Source organism: Antechinus flavipes, chromosome 4 (assembly GCF_016432865.1).
Source record: "Antechinus flavipes isolate AdamAnt ecotype Samford, QLD, Australia chromosome 4, AdamAnt_v2, whole genome shotgun sequence".
NCBI classification, from domain to species: domain Eukaryota; kingdom Metazoa; phylum Chordata; class Mammalia; order Dasyuromorphia; family Dasyuridae; genus Antechinus; species Antechinus flavipes.
The window spans coordinates 131,493,041-131,510,050 of NC_067401.1; the positions used below are offsets into that span (position 1 = coordinate 131,493,041).

Sequence of the window (17,010 nt, forward strand, 5' to 3'; positions counted from 1 at the left end):
CAAAGGTCAGACACTGATGTATTCTTATTCTCTGTCTTTTTCCCCCACCTCTTTTTTCCATTTCTATTTCAGGGAAGCAGAATCTTTCAAAGAACAAGGAAATGCGTACTATGCCAAGAAAGACTACAATGAAGCTTATAACTACTACACAAAAGCCATAGGTGAGAAAGGCTGTACTTGCTTTTTATATCCCAAAATGGGAAAGAAAAATTTAATGAAAATAGTGGTAAAAGTACTTCTATAATGTAGCCATGACATTTGCCTTGTGTATTGATCATGTTATTTTGTGAGATCTTTGTAGTTGAGAATCCAGAAGAGACTAGTACCCAGGCAGATGGTTCCTTGATCTTGGTAAATGACAGACAATGTGCTGTTATTGGGAGGGGAAGGGGTTGGAGAGTGGTCTTTTCCTAAATTCCTCTCTGTCAAATGTCCATTTATTTCTAGTCTTGGGAAATTCTTTTTGGGAATACTGTCCCAGTTGTTCATGTGTGGACTCTTTAACAGCAGATTTTGAGTCTGTTATTGGTTATACTGACATTTCTTATTCAGTATGTTGCTTAAGATTCCTTCCGTTAGTTGTATATTCAGTGAATACAAATTCACTTTAATATTCACTTAAACAGCATATAATTAAGAAGATACATCACTCTCCCTCCCAAAAAATTCATGTGCTCATGTCAAATATCAAGACTTTTTAATTGCCTACCTTATTTTTTGTACTGGTTGTGGCATGACTTTTGGCCATTAACATGGATGGGCAAAAGATTTTATTCACATTGTGATTTTGGTTCAACAGGAAGCAGAAAATAGTACTGAGTGGGGAAGCCCTCTGAGTTAAAGAAACACTTATACACAAAACATCCTTTGTTTTATTCCATCCCAAACTTTTAGATATGTGCCCCAAAAATGCTAGCTATTATGGTAACCGAGCTGCCACATTGATGATGCTGGGGAGGTTCCGGGAAGCACTGGGAGATGCCCAGCAGTCAGTGAGGCTGGATGACTCTTTTGTCCGGGTATGTGATGGGATCATTTGGGGAAGGCTAGGGTTCTTTGGGTTGAGGGCATTTTGAAGCCCTTGTCTTCTTTGTTGTTATTTCAACTTTAGCATGCTTGATCTATATTCTGCCCCCTTCTCTTTTCCTCATAACCTCATTTTTTTTTTCTTTAGGGTCATCTACGAGAAGGCAAATGTCACCTTTCTCTAGGGAATGCTATGGCTGCCTGTCGCTGCTTCCAAAAAGCTCTAGAAGTGGATCACAGAAATACTCAGGCACAGCAGGAGGTAGTGTCTAGCTTCTAAATCATTCAGAAGAGACCAAATAATGTCAAGTAAAAGGAGTCTTAAACTGGGTTACTGTATTTCTTTTCTTAGCTCTGAAGAATTATGTGATCTTAGTTCATTTAATCCTCAGTTTCCTCATTTGTAAATTGAGAGAATTGGCCTAGAATACCAGAGGTCCAGTATTCAGTAAAATTAAAAAGGGTTTTCTGAAAAAAGCAAAAGGATTTATATATAGGTTTCCAAAAAGTTGGAAGTTATATTCTAAGATACAACTTAAAATCCAGTTCAGATTAGTAGATACTGAAAGTTTCTCCCTACCAGTTTAGTGGCTTTTTAATTGGAGAGGATCTGGAAACTTTTAACTCATACTGTTATAAGCAATACCCATTTGCCCTGGTACCCAGAAGCTTGCTTTTTCATTCCTAATATAAATTGAAATAAAGGATGGGATTTGATTCCTGATTATTTTGATAGACCCTCTTCTATACTTTCATAAATATGAAGCTTCAAGATACATCATGAGTTGCAAAAAAAGATCATGGTGGGTTATTTTGAAGATGTAGTTTATTTTAGACTTATTTTGCTATTATTTAGTTATGTGCCATCATAAAAACTTAGCCTTTCTGATTTTCTTTTAGTTCAAGAATGCCACTGCTGTCCTAGAATATGAGAAAATAGCTGAAATGGATTTTGAGAAACGGGACTATCGGAAGGTAAAATAGAAGAGCATAAATATAAAATTTAATCTTGCCTTGTCAGCGCAGATGCCATTCATTAGTTTCTATTATTCATGCTGATTGAGAATAATAGTGATGTAGACAACTCAGAAATCATTTTTATATGGCTTTGGATAAAACATGTTACTCTTTTTAAGTGGGTTTAATTTCCTAATTATATTTTTAGTTTACTAATTTAAGAGAATTTGTATTATCTGAATGTATTCAGTCTACTAATAGGGCTAAATGTCTTAAAAGCATAGAGGAAACCAAACTAGGCTTTAAAAATGTGCTTTAAATAATCTACATTTCATTAAAAAAAAAAAGTTGCTATCCAAAAATTGGGAAAGAATTCTTTTATATCTTAGGCATATGGCTTATGGCCTATGACCTTTTATTTGGTCTTAAACCTTATTCATAGAAGCATGCTTCTTTCAAGGAGCCCACCATGTGTTCTTGCAATGAAATTAGCCAGAGGGAATGACAATAATACCAACTCTATTCTCAGTCTTGGCGTTCAGATTTCTAAGAAGACTGGTGTGGAATAATTATCATTCATAGGATATAAGATATTTCCAAGTTGGATGAAAAAAGGTTACAAAGTGCTTATCTTTAAGAAATATCTGTTCCTCAGTTCTCCAATCCTAAAGAACTGTGTTGGCATTTGCATCAAGCCCAAAACATGACCACTGGTATTGGCCCCATATAGCATTTGATACCAAGGGCATGTCTTTGAGGAAAAACCATCTTGTCGTTGGGTATAGAACTTAGGCAGCAATACACTAGAACCTCTTCTCTGCCTGTCTATTTAAAGAGCTACTGCCTCTCTTTGGTGTGATTTATCAATTATTTGGAAGAAGATTCAGCCTCCTCTTAGCGATGCTTTCTGACATTTGCTCCCTTCTCTAACAGTGCAGATACAAGAGCTTTGTCTCTGAAGGGATTTTGCTTGGGTTTCTACTTGTTCTTGACCCCCCTGGAGCCAGAATCCCCTGTTTGTGACATCCCAGCCCTCCCCACTGTATCTCACGGTGATGTCACAAATGAGGAATTATGATCCTGGCAGGGGGAACAGATGACCTTGAAAGAAACAAAGATCTTCTTTGCCTGCAGCTGTCTCTGGTCATGGGGGGTGGGAAGAGAAATGCAGAGCCTCTGACTGACACTCCCTACTCATCACTGGAAGCAGAATTATTTCCTACTTCAGGTCCTCTAAACTTCTCCTGAAGGTATTAATTAGCATGACTGCTGACTGAAAATTAAGCAACCATTTTTCCTTCATTTTGCTACATTCTTTTCCCATTTGAGGGGGAAAAAAAAGTGACATCATGACTCCTTGTATGACCAAAAATCTGCAACATGAAGCTTGTCCTCAGGGTGGTAATTTATGGTCCTGAATCTTAAAATGTGTTATTTGTATCTTATTGATTAACCTTGCTGAGCATAGCAGCATCCTTAATTATCAACTTCTTCTAAACAAAGAAGACTGAAGTTTATGCTGGCTTCCTGTTTTCTGTGTTTTAGAACTTAAGCTCTGTATAGTATCTATGTATCCCAACTAGATATTTAAAGGGAGCCAGTTTACTTTTCTCAATTTCTTCTTCTATGAAAATTATGCTTGGAGAGAAAATTTTTTTACCAAGTAAATGAAAGCATTCTAAAGATTGTTGCCTCCTAAAAGATTGAGTGAGTGTAACCTTGACCTGAAAAGATAAAAGTAGAAAGAAAATGTTTCTAACAGGTTTCTAGAAAAAGAAAAGAAATATAGTTATATCCCTTTATAACAATGATCCTGGGAAACAAGACTAATATCTGTGTTATCTAGCCCTAGTTTCTATCTTGAATTCCAAGGCCTGCAACTATCCACCACCTGTTACACTAGATGCCCCACTATTATCTCAAATTCAGGATGTCTAGAACAGAACTTGGTGTCTTTCCCTCCAAACCTCCCTTTTTTGTTTTAAGGTCTCTTCATCTTTCTATTCATCAAACTTTGCAGTGTTGGCGTTTGCATCAAGCCCAAAACATAACCGCTGGTATTGGCCCCATATGGCATTTGATACCAAGTATATGTCTTTGGGGAAAAAATTGTTTATCCTTGACCCTTCACTGTTTTTACCCCTACTTCTAATAAAATTGTCAATTTTTATCTCCACATTTCCCATCTCTCTCCCTCTTTCTCTACTCTCTTAACCTTTCCTCTAGTTGGGTGCTCGTCAATTCTTACCTGAGCTACTTCAACAGCATTCTGATTGATTGCCCAACTTTTATTCTCTGTTTGAGCTATTCTTCACAGTTGTCAGAGATTTCTAAAGCACAGGTATTACAGGTCATTACCTTGCTCAAGAGACTTTAGTGATTTCCTCTTACCAGAATAAAAACTTTCTCTATTTAGAGTATTTACAGCCCATTACAACTCCAGTAGCCCATTTTTTCAGATTTATTTCACATGGTTACTCCCTTTATGTCTTCTGTGGGCCAGTTAGGCTGAATGACTTTCTTTTTCGTGACATTCTGTCTCCCAACTTGCCTTTGCTCAGGTTGGAAAGCACTTAACCAACCAGTCAGCAGGTTTGGGGGCGGGGTGGGAGTGGGGAGCTTTACTGAGTATTTAACATGTATCTCTCCCTCTCCTACATGATTTCATGTTTCTATAACCATGTATGTGTTGTTTCCCCTAGATGATTACAAGTTCCTTGAGGACAAGGACTAGCTGATTTTTGTCTTTGTATTATTAGAGCCTAGCATAGTGCCTGGTATATATTAGGTACTTATAAAATATGAAACTTCATTTTATTACATGTGGTTGCATTTTGGAAATGTGATCTCACATATAGTTTGTCTAAATCCATATAAAAATGAACTATGATTTGGTTGTTGTTTATGTATCCTGAAGTAGAATTGAAAGTGTCCACTCAGGTGGAATCCCTTTGGAATTGTTGGGAAGGGAATACAGCTTCAGTAAGGTAAACATGGCACCCGCAGATGGTAAATATAAATTCCATGCCATATTTGGATAGGAATAAGTTGTTTAATTATCTAGTATCCTACCTTCCCAGTTCCATTGTTTTTTCATATGCATAGAGTAGTGTTTCTATTTGTAGAATTTACTTCTCTCCCCTCCCCGTTCCTCCCCCTTACTCCCCTCTGATATATAAGCTTTATGCTTTCTTTTCCCTTTTGGCTTTTAATCAACTAAACTAATGTCTTTGATCAAACTAAAGTGAAAGGCCTGAGAAACCTGAACTGAAGGACTTCATCTCCCTTCTTCCTCATTACAGGTTGTGTTTTGCATGGACCGAGCCTTGGAATTTGCACCGGCTTGTCATCGCTTCAAAATCCTAAAAGCAGAGTGTTTAGCATTATTGGGTCGCTATCCAGAAGCACAGTCTGTAGCCAGGTATAACACCAAGTATATTTCACTGTGGAATACCCTGGGTTGCCTTGAATACTTGACTCCTGGAAATGACTTAACGTGTTGGGCAATATGGTTCTTGTCTGGCTGGGAACACTAATCAAGACTGAATTGGGGGAGGGGGAGTTATTGATGCTTAAAGGCAGAAGTCAATCAGTATTTGCATGCTTACCAGGTATATGAGGAGGAGGGGCGGGGGGATATATTTATGTGTGTTATGTATGTATGTATGTATGTAAGAGATTGAATGAAATTGAGATATATGTTAAGAATGACTAGCTCCTGTCCTCAGTGGAACATTTTTGTGTGTGGTGTGTGTGTGTGTGTGTGTGAGAGAGAGAGAGAGAGAGAGAGAGAGAGAGAGAGAGAGAGAGAGAAAGGAAAGAGGGAGGAAGAGGGAAAGAGAGAGGAGGAGAAAAGGGAGAGGGGAGAGAAGAGATTACTTAAAATGCATTGACTAAAGAGTGAGTTCAGTTGTGCTGTCTGATTGGAGACTGGAGTAGAGGGTGGAGTTACTTTGGAGATTCTGGGAAATCCTACTAGAACAGCTGTCTATCCTCTCAAATATTTTCAGTGCTGAATGTGAGTTCATTGAAAAAGATGGTTGGCTATAAATGTCTAGTTTTAATAGAGGTTCTAGTAGGTCACTTTAAGTGAATCTGAATTTGCCTCTTTTTGGTCATTACAGTGACATTTTACGGATGGATTCCACCAATGCAGATGCACTGTATGTTCGGGGCCTTTGCCTTTATTATGAAGACTGTATCGAGAAAGCAGTTCAGTTTTTTGTGCAGGCCCTCAGGATGGCCCCAGACCACGAGAAGGCTTGTCTTGCCTGCAGAGTAAGTCATGGGCATGTAGCTCAGAGTGGGAAAGGTAGCTTCTCTGTTTGATAACCAAACTAGTCAGAGTGGGAAGCATTTGTTTTAAGAGGACAGTGATTTGAACATAAGGGGAGTATATCAGTCATTTACCCTGTTCTGGGAAAGAATTTGGTCTTTTGGTTATAACAATTAAGGCATTTTTTGACTTATCCAAAAACAATTAAAAAAAAAATTTACTGGGGACCAATTACTGTCTCAGTCCCTACAGCATATAAGTGATACTGTGAGGACTGGACATCCAAGGGTGGAAAAGGCTTCCTGCTTAATAAGGCAGAGAAGAAACATGAAGATAACTGAAATCCACACTTCGCCCCAAAGCTTCATTTTAGTCTTTTTTCCTGCAATGTGAGAAAAGTAGTCGGATAGATGAATATGAATTTATCTTTTTTTTTTATCTCCAAAACTCATGTTGAAAGTACTAGTGAAAAATAAAATGACTTAAGAGAAATGATTGAGGAAGCAAAAAGAAAGATTGGGGGACCTTAAATTGTGGGACTTGAAACAAATTCAATCCTTTTTAAAATTCAACAAAATGTATTAATAATCCACTATATCTAAGGTAGGTCCTGAATATGAAATGAATCAAAATGAAAAAAAGATAGTCCCTGACTTCAAAGATCTTATAATCTAATCTTGGATACGTGGATGAGGTTACAGCCCCTTAGGCCTAACACACAGTCAAGTGTGAGGCAATACAGAATGTGTTGGGGGAAATAAGGAAAGGATTCAATAGAAGGGAAGGAGAAGAGTCCATTTCAAGCATGGAGATATCAGAAAGCTAGAAGATCCTATGAGATTCATCTTGTTTGTAACATAGAATTTTCCATTAGAAATGATAGACAGCTTTGTATACAAAGGGCAGGAGATGTTCTGTAGTGTAGTGCATTTCAGCTAATCCAGCCCCCACAGGTCTCACTGACTCATCCCCTGTCTCTTCCCTCAGAATGCCAAAGCACTCAAAGCAAAAAAAGAGGATGGCAACAAAGCATTTAAAGATGGAAACTATAAACTAGCATACGAACTGTACACAGAGGCCCTGGGGATCGATCCTAACAATATAAAGACAAACGCCAAACTCTACTGTAATCGGGGGACAGTTAACGCCAAGGTAAGCACTTAACTTAGGCAGTGGGGTTGTGAAGACATGCCAGGGTTGAATGCTCATTTGAGGAATATGGGGACTGTCTCCCTGTTGGCTCACATGGAACAGAGTAAGCTGCCTTGGAGGAGGTACTTCTGGGTTTGTTGGGGGATTTCTGTGGTCTTCAGAAGTTACAGGCTTTGCTTTTGCTTTCCCCACTTGAGTAGGTGGAAGAACATTTTGAAAAAATAACTAAGTCTTCTAGACGGAACTATCTCCTAGTTGGCCCATCTCACTCTGAGCACCTAGCAAAGAATAGTTGAAAGTTTTTTTTTTTAAAAAATAACACTTATTGCTATTTTTGTATGTATCCATGAGAGACCTCTTCTATGATAGTGGAAAGAGTTCAGAAACCTGAGCTCAGTCCTTTGCTGGCTGTATAGCTATGGGCTCCTTGAGCTTTCTGAATTTCAATCTCATTGTCTGTACAATGATTTTGATGCTAATTCTTGCACTATTAACTTCACAGAATTATTTGCAAGAAACTGCTTTGTAAATCTTCAAGTGTTATCAGAAATATGAAGAATATTTGTTGTCTCTTTTCAAAATACCATCTGATGAAATTGGAGCTTCGGGTGTTATTAACTTTTACTTTGCATATCACATACCACAGTGCTAGGTGTTTACAGTGGAATGAATATCTACCATGCTCTTTGTGCCATAGGAAGCAAACAAGAAAATAGAGTCCTTTTCATCTGGGAACTTGCACTCTCCAAGAACACATGCTTCTGGACCTGTGTTCCCCTAGAAGAGTATGGGGTAGGGGTAATTCCTGGGATTTTTTTCTTACCCAGACAATGCTGCTATAGCAGAATCCATTTATAAAATTGGAGAAATAGGGCCATATAAGTTTTCAGGAGTGGGTCATATGTTCTGTTTGATTACATGATGAATTACTTTCTGCTCTAATTTTAATTGTTAATTAACCCAGACCTAATAGCCTGATATCTGACATAGGGGAATAGAGGTGCCCTACTAGTCTCCTAATTCAGTACTAGCTTATTATAGATGAGAGATAAATTGAATCTTCAAATCCAAGCAGGTTATACAGTTTAGGGTCAGACCTGGGTCTGTGGGCTTTATGTCGGACATCTAGGACCTGGTCCTTACTACTTCTTGGTCCCCAGGCTAATCCTGGGAAAAGAGGGGAAATGTTCTGTTGGTTTTTCTAATCACTGAAAGCAGATGTGATGATGAGAGGCCGAGTGAATCAATGACATCATGCTTAGCCCCAACTGACCCAAGAAAGTGAGATGTGACTGCTGTCTTTTTCCTGAAGCTTAGGAAACTAGATGATGCAATAGAAGACTGTACAAACGCGGTGAAGTTGGATGACACATACATCAAAGCCTACCTGAGAAGAGCACAATGGTGAGTGAAGAGTCCTCCTCCTGGCGGGGAGCTACCAGCAGCCCCTCCCACAAGATGCATTTGTAGTTGCATTTATAATATGTTGGTTTTACATCACCTTCATTGTTGAATATATGCTTCCTCGCCCCACCCAGCAAGGTGTCCTTTAGAAAAAAAGAGGAAGAAAAGGAAGCTTTAAAGTTTTCTAACCAAGACATTGCTCATAGTCCCCAGTTCTACAAAGCAGGGTGGTAAGGGAGGTTGGGGGAAAGTATGAGTTCTCATTTCTTTTGGGGGAACCAAGCTTGGTTATGAATGTTCAGTTTCAAGACATCTGAATTTTAGATGATCAGTTTGACCTCATTAAGGATATGTGGCTCCTTCTCTGCCAATAGATGAGATTGTTAGGTACTACAGTATATTGATAGACTTTCAATGGAGGAAATTGCACAAGCTCCTGGAGTCTCCTGTGCCACTTTACTCAAGTCACCCATGCTGCTGTCATCCCCAGCCTTCAGCAGAAACCTTTCTCATATGTGAATGAACAAATTGTGGTCATACTTTTAAGAGCTCCTTTGCTCTAATACTAAAGTCCAGATGACTTCAGCATCTTTACCCACTCTTTATTTACTCCAGTTTTGAAGGAGCTGTCCATTCTCCTTATAAATGCCCAGTTCAGTAGAGAGTTGTTTCTTTGACTCCATCCCTTCCATGAGCTTTCTCCCTTGATCATCCCTTCTCTCTCTAATTTTCAATCTTTCCTTATTAGTTCTTTCTTGTTGCTTATAAACATGTATAGGCCTTCCACATACTCAAGAAATCTTTTGACTCTCCCATTCTATCGTCCTATATCCTACTTTTTATCATAGGCAAACTCTTAGGGAAAAAACCTAGCTATTGTCATTGTTCCTGCTTTCACATCTCCTAATAACTCATTCCCTTATAGTCTGGTTTCCAAACTCATTACTCAGCTGAATCTGTTCTCTCCAAAGTTACCAATGATAAATTGATTTCCCAATCCAACAGTCTTTTCTCAGTTCTTCTGGACCTCTCTTCAGCATTTGTACTGACCACCCTCTATTCAGATCCTCTTTTCTGAGGATTTTCATACCAATTCTGTGTCCCAGTTCTTCTGCCTGTTTGCTTGTTTCTCAGGCTCCTTTGCTTGATCAGCTACATCCTATCCTCCCTGTGTATAAGTGCTCCTGGAGCTCTGTTTTAGGGCACCTTCCCCCATGCTGCTTAGCTCTCATGGAGTCAGTGGTCACTTTTATACAAATGACTTGCAGATTTACGTGTGCATCTTCAGTGTCTTGAACACTATTCCTGCATCCCCAACTGGCTTGTGGACATCTTCAATTGGATGACCCAAAGGGCATATCAAACTAATATCCCAAAACGTATTCATCCAAAAATTGCCTTCTGAGGGCCTCAGCAGCCTTCCAGGCACTCAAGTTCACAGGCTTGGAATCATCCTCCACACTTCATTTTCTTGTCATTCTTTAGTCATTTTGCCACGTCTTCCACAGTATCTTTCATGACTTTCTGTGACATGGTCACTACAGCATAGTTCAAACTCTCATCACCCCTTGACTGAATAATTTCAGTAACCTGATTGAACTCCCTCTGCCCACTCTCTTTTCTTGCAGGTAGCTGCCACACAGCACAGTTGTGATCATTTCATTCCCCTGTACTTCAAGCTTCTACAGTTATCTGTTCCTTCTAAGATAAAAGATTCATTTCTCTGACTTTTAAAACCCTTTATAATCTAGCTCTACCTTTCTGGGCTTATTGCACATTACTCCCCTTTATGCATTCTGTGGTCTAACCAAACTAGCCTTCTTGTTCCCTGTACATAACATTTCTTCTCTCTTCTTTTCCTTTGCATAGGCTGTCCCCCATGCCTGGAATGCATTCCTTCACCTCCACTGCATACAATCCCCGGCTTCCTTCAAAGGTCAGCTCAAGTGACACCTCCTACAACAAGCTCATCCCTTAATTGCTAGTACATTCCCCCTGGAAATTTTGTATTTACTGTGCATATATTCTACCTGTACATGTGTACCTAGTACAGTGTAACGTTACTCTTTGAGAGCAGGGGCTGGTTTATTCTTATCTTCCTATTTCTACTGTGTTGCTTATTGCCTAGCATATGGTAGAGGCTTTGTAAATATTTGTTTAATGTAAAAAATGAAGTCAGTAGCTTCAAAATATTCTCATAGTAACTCTCCTTTAACTCAAATCCTTTTTGTTGCATCTAAAACAATTTCCTGTGGAGATCTTCCTTTGTATTTTCCTTCTCTTCTCTCTGTCTTGATGATTTTGAGGCAACTAGAGGGCACAGTGGATAGAGCATGAGCCCTGATTCAGGAAGACTTGAATTTGAATCTAGCCTCAGACATTTAGCCCCTGTTTGATCCTGAGCAAGTCACTTAACTTTTATTTGTCAATTTCTTACACTATAAAATGGGGATTTATAGGTAAGGGTTGTTGTTAGAATTAAATGAGATGATCTTTTTAAAGTGCTTAGCACAGTTCCTGGTATATAATAGTTGCTTAATAAATGCTTATTTCCTTCCTTTTCCCCCTCCCTTCTTCCCTCTTCCTTCCTTCTTTCCTCTTTCCTTCCATCTTTTCCCCTCCTTTTTTTCTCTTCCCTTCCTCCATCCGTCTTTCTCTTCCCAGAAACTGGAGATAAATGAAAGCTTTGCTGATATCTAGCCTGTCTTGGCTGAGAAAAAGTAGCATTTTTATTTCAGAGGTCATGAAGTTTACCCCTGAATTTAACAACTTATTTTCTCAAGTCAGTAAAAGGATAGAATTCTAAGGTCTTGGAAATCTATCTTGTTCATTCTCATTCCTTGTAGACAGGATCACTCCTAATTCTTCTTCGATGGAACCTCTGATTTTTAAATATTCCAGAGGAAGGCATTTCTATACACACATCAGTCACCTGATTGTGTCTATTCTGGTGTAACTGGTGCAGAGCCAAGGGAGAAGGGAATGGTGGCAATGACTCCTCACATACACAGGGATCTTTTTCTTTTCTAGCAAGAGGAAAAGAATAATCTTTATTGGTATATAGCTCCTTATAACTATATGTATATGTTATAATTCTTAAACTTGTTTGATTCATGGAATTCTTTATTGAGGTATAGGACCTGGTGATTTACCAGTCATTCATCTTGCTGCTACTACTACCACCACCCCTTACATACTCATTAGAATTATTGGGAATATCAATGATTTTAATGAGGTAAACTTTTGTTTAGCTATTCAATGAATAGGCATTTAGTAAGCATCTACTATGTACTAGGCACTCTCTTTTAAAACCTTCCATAACAAAGTCAAAAACGAAACAGTTCTTATCTTCAAGGAGCTTATGTTCTGTCAGAGAAAACGTGTCCATATATAAAATAGGTCTTAAGTTATTAGAACAAGGAGAAGGGTGTACCTGTGGAATGGAAAATTAGTATTAGAATAGCTAATCTGGAATAGCTTGGGAAAATCCTAAAAAAGGGTTCATGTAGAAAGTGATACTTGAGCTGATTATTGAAAAATACTAGAAATTCTAACAAGCAGAAAAAGAAAGCATGGGGATAGGAAATAGAGTCCTCATTATGAAGAACAGTTAGAAAGCCAGTTTGACTGGACCACAGAATGCTGAACAGAAGGATCTGTTGATTTTATTTTGAATTCAATTCCCCAAGCATGATCATGTCAACAGATAATCATCCCAAGGATTATTGAGGACAGTCAGATCACATTTTTAACACCTTTTGCATTCTTAAGGACATTGCTTTTGCCACAAATAATTATCTTTGAGTTAGGAACAAAATCATCTTATTCTCGTCATAGCTTTGCCTTTTAGATCCATCCAGATAAACAGAAATTAACCTTGTTGACACAGTTGTCTAAATTATCTTTTTTAATTTTTTGGCCTAGAGATCTGTTTGTTGTTCCTTACAGGAAGACTCTATGGTACTGTATCAGTATTAGCTCCCAGGCTTAGAGAGACTTTGGATCTTCATGCTTGCTTGTTACCTGCCCTGTTTACATTACTTAATTTCGTTTATAATCTCCATATGTAATTCTGCCCCTGGTTGGTCTCAACTCAAGAGGTTGTACTTTGTATCTTCAGAGTCGTTACCCTGTAAACTTGACTACTAGTTTCTTAGAGGTATCTAAAATTCTGGTCTTCTTTTGCTAATTAAATCAGTAATACCTTTCCCATACTTAGTTTGGTAGGTCATTTTGACTTCATTAACTTAAGACTTAAATGGTAATTGTATTCTTAACTGAATCACAGTAGAAGCAATGCCCTGCTGCAGGATCATTTTAGTTGTATTTCTTAGTCCCAGTTGATATCTGCCATATTCTCCTTAATCATCAGTGATGCCTTTTGGTGCCAGCAATCTTATTGGGTCCTGAAAGATCCCATCCACTTTTTTCTTTCTTTCATAAGTGCCTTTGAGATAGGAAGAGGACCTTAGCTGACACCATTCCTCCATACTTGAGAAAGTCTGAATTCTCCTCATTGCTCATATTCTTCATTTATGCATCTGCACATTTGTCTTTGAGAGTTGACTTGCCCAATAGAAACATTTGCCAGCTACTGAGTTGGCCTGTTGAATTTATCTTTCTATTTACTCATTGGCTTTAATTTTGTTTTAACAATAAAGATGTTTAACCCCTTGAGATCAGGACCTTCTGGCCTCCTGAACAATGTCTGACTCTTTAAAACTTGAGCCAAACCTAGAAAACCAAACAGAAGGACCTGGATGATCTAACAATTGTTAGATCCATCCTTCTCTCTCTCTCTCTCTCTCTCTCTCTCTCTCTCTCACTCTCACTCTCACTAATCAGGAGTGTTTGTGCTGCTACTCCTAGGTTAGCCCTTGTAGCTGCCTCTTTGGAGGCACTATGCCTCCAGTAAAGGAGCTTCCCTTCCTTTCCCTTCCCCAGGAACAGGCATCTCCTTGCTTGTGGGTCTTGGCCTGGGGAGCCCAGGTGCCATGAGACCTGTCTGACTTGTGCTCCAGGAGAATGACAGGTAAATCTGTCCCTGGGGAATGGATTTTGGGTTTTTATTTTATAACATAAAACCTCTTATCTAAGTGGATACCCTAGACTGCATCAGGTTTTTTCCCCCAAGTTTTCCTGCCAGTGATATCTGGTGTTGAATGTGCATACTGCCTTATGTCTACTGCACTGTGTGACTTCTGTTTCCTCCTCAGTTACATGGATACAGAACAATATGAGGAAGCAGTACGGGACTATGAAAAAGTATATCAGACAGAGAAAACAAAAGGTAAAGCAAGGTGGTTGCTTGGGGGGAGGGGAACAGTTGTGTGTTATGTATTGTTATCTAGACAAAGTTGAAGCTTGGCTTCAGGGTGAATGATGGGGCATGTGGACGCCAACCTGGGATCATGCTGAGAGTGTTAGACTGGGAGGCAGGACACCTGTATCCTAATCCTGGCTCCACTCCAACATAGAAGTTGCTTTATCTCTCTGGGCCTCGGTACACAATGGAAAAAAGATAGTGTCTACCCTTCTTTCTCTAAGTGTGACCAGTGGATAGATATAATAGATATGAATGTACTCTGAGCTCTTTGGCAGAAAATTTCATGAAAGCTTTGACATAGTTGGCAGGATTCTACTGATATGAACCAGAATTGGGGTTATCCAATGGTTCTGCTTGTCTCCTCCTAGAACACAAGCAGCTCCTGAAAAATGCACAGCTGGAACTAAAGAAGAGCAAGAGGAAAGATTACTACAAAATCCTAGGAGTGGACAAGAATGCATCCGAGGATGAAATCAAAAAAGCCTATAGAAAGAGGGCTTTAATGCACCATCCAGGTAGGAAGAATTAAGGGCCAGACAGGTGCCTAGGTAGTGCCAAAGGAAGGCGATTCTCCTGTGACTTTTACATGATCATTATTTGTTGTTTTTTAAATTTGGTCACACCTCGGATTATAAAATTGGGTGTATTTTCTCAAGCCTTATTCCAATAAGGCTCTTATTCCTCCTCCCACCTGGTCCTCATATTAGATCGACACAGTGGAGCCAGTGCGGAAGTCCAAAAGGAGGAAGAGAAGAAGTTCAAAGAAGTTGGGGAAGCCTTCACTATCCTCTCCGATCCCAAGAAAAAGACTCGCTATGACAGTGGGCAAGACCTGGATGAGGAGGGCATGAACATGGGAGGTAAGTCTTGTGAGCATCAAGCACATTGCCCAGGGAATCATACAATCAAACAAGAGATCTGTGTTAGGTTAAAGAGTGTGTGTGTGTGTGTGTGTGTGTGTGTGTGTGTGTGTGAGAGAGAGAGAGAGAGAGAGAGAGAGAGAAAGAGAGAAAGAGAGAGAAGAGATGTGCATAGGCACTCACATACAAAGTGAGCCTATACTTAGAATAGGAAAGCAAAAGGAATCAGAGGAAGCAGTTCTTAGAGTTCATGGTGAGATGAAACATATGGGGAAGGCCTTGAGTATAAAGCAGCATCAGTAAGTGCATGTTTATACTTATGTAAATGCACACACATATAAAACATATTTATAGTCATTTTTGGAGGGGAGAAGCAGAGGCAGGAAGAAATCTTCTGTGGGGAAATGGGTGGATGGCATTTTAGCTAGCATCTGTATCTGTCTTCAGTGTATTGTGGAGATGATTCTGGGAGACATCACGAAGGACCGTTAAGCTCTTTTGATTCCTTGCTTTTCTATTTTTTCAATATAATTTTCTCTATCCTTCCAGATTTTGATGCCAACAACATCTTCAAGGCATTCTTCGGCGGTCCAGGGGGTTTCAGCTTTGAAGGTAAGCTTGTAGCTGCTGCTGCTGGGGCCAGCGGGGAGCAGGGAACAGATTTAAGTAACTGTAATATCTCCCACATTGTTTGTGCATTTGATGTCAGTGGGTGGGGCAAAGCCACCTCCTTCCTGGCAGACATTGTTCCCTTTGTAGCTAAGAGGCCAATTTCAGGTCTTAGAACTGCTAGGACCTCCTCTGCCCAGTGCCAGGAGAACTTCTCTGAGAACACTCTGGGAAAGCAGCTCTTCCCAGGGTCCACGGGACTTGGAGAGTGGCTGTCCCAGATGTTAACCTCTCTTCAGAGTTGTAGGGGGTGCTCACCCAAGTCACTTGGGGGACTGTGCTCTAGCTGAGGAGCCGAGCTGAATTCCAACCAGAGAACTAACCAAGCAATGTTCCTTTTCCCTTCCAGCATCAGGTCCAGGGAATTTCTTTTTCCAGTTTGGCTAAAAGAAGGGGGAATAAAACCAACCAACTCAGAACCCAGAGAATGCAGATGTGCTCGTTTTAATTTTGAATACGGACATAATTAGACTCCTCCCTTCATCATGTCTCCTTGTACTTAGAGCAGTTTCATTTTCTCAGTTGGATACCTCTGTGTCTGTGAGTGGGGGTGGAGGAAGGGGAACCAGCGCTGAAGATGGGGGTGGGGTAGGGAAAAGGGTGGGAGGAGGGGAGGAAGCTTGTGAATTTTGTTTTACTGTTTAACTTTATTAAAAAATTAAAAAACACATGAGAAGAATAAAATGATTTGACCCTTTCTGGTCCCTCAAGCTGGCAGCTGCATTGTCTGTTGTTGCAAAGTCGGGAACCAGAACTGATCCCTGTCCCTACCCAGTAGCTCTTCTCCTGATCGCTAGGTAGGGACAGTAGGCTGCTCCTGGATTCCCCATTAATCTCATGGTGGCCTGTAAGTGAATCAATCTCAATGACAGTTGTTTTGCTCTGTGAACATATTGGCTTCATCTTCCAGGCTATACATGTGCTTAAGCGGGTCTCTAGGTGTAGCTGGGCTAGTTATGGAGGGTATTAATGGAGGGTATTATATCCTTTCCTGGCCCTTTTGATGAAGCACATTGGCAAAAAGAACTCTGGCTCTGAAGTCCGAGAACTTGGGTTCAAGTCCCATCTCTGACATTCCCTGTGTGACTTAACCTTCCTTCTGAACATCAGTTTTCTTCTCTGTAAAATGAGAGGGTTAGACTAGAGAACCCTTGAGGGTCTCTTCCAGTGCTAAGTCTAAGATTCTATGATCCATTTGTAGAGCAGCTAGCAGTGCTATGTGCTTCTGCATTACAACAACAACAACAAAAAAAAGTTAAAAAGCCTGAGTGTGCCTTGACTAGGCCCGGTTGGCCTCCAGTGCCAACGGAGGGGTTGACATAAAGATTTCCAGTGATTTC

General features: G+C 39.8%; 1 protein-coding gene across 2 annotated transcripts in view; it reads left to right on the forward strand.

Moving 5' to 3' along the window:
- The window catches only part of DNAJC7 (DnaJ heat shock protein family (Hsp40) member C7), a 30,819-nt gene extending 14,439 nt beyond the window's left edge, over positions 1-16,380 (forward strand). For both annotated transcript variants that reach the window (XM_051994462.1, XM_051994463.1), the window contains exons 2-14: positions 73-161; positions 895-1,019; positions 1,175-1,288; positions 1,927-2,001; positions 5,286-5,404; positions 6,108-6,261; positions 7,247-7,411; positions 8,724-8,815; positions 14,032-14,105; positions 14,510-14,656; positions 14,849-15,001; positions 15,551-15,613; positions 16,020-16,380. In XM_051994462.1, the coding sequence (XP_051850422.1) occupies positions 73-161; positions 895-1,019; positions 1,175-1,288; positions 1,927-2,001; positions 5,286-5,404; positions 6,108-6,261; positions 7,247-7,411; positions 8,724-8,815; positions 14,032-14,105; positions 14,510-14,656; positions 14,849-15,001; positions 15,551-15,613; positions 16,020-16,057 (1,408 nt within the window). In that variant the 3' untranslated portion in view covers positions 16,058-16,380. The remainder of the gene's footprint in view (positions 1-72; positions 162-894; positions 1,020-1,174; positions 1,289-1,926; positions 2,002-5,285; positions 5,405-6,107; positions 6,262-7,246; positions 7,412-8,723; positions 8,816-14,031; positions 14,106-14,509; positions 14,657-14,848; positions 15,002-15,550; positions 15,614-16,019) is intronic.
- Positions 16,381-17,010: the final 630 nt, after the last annotated feature.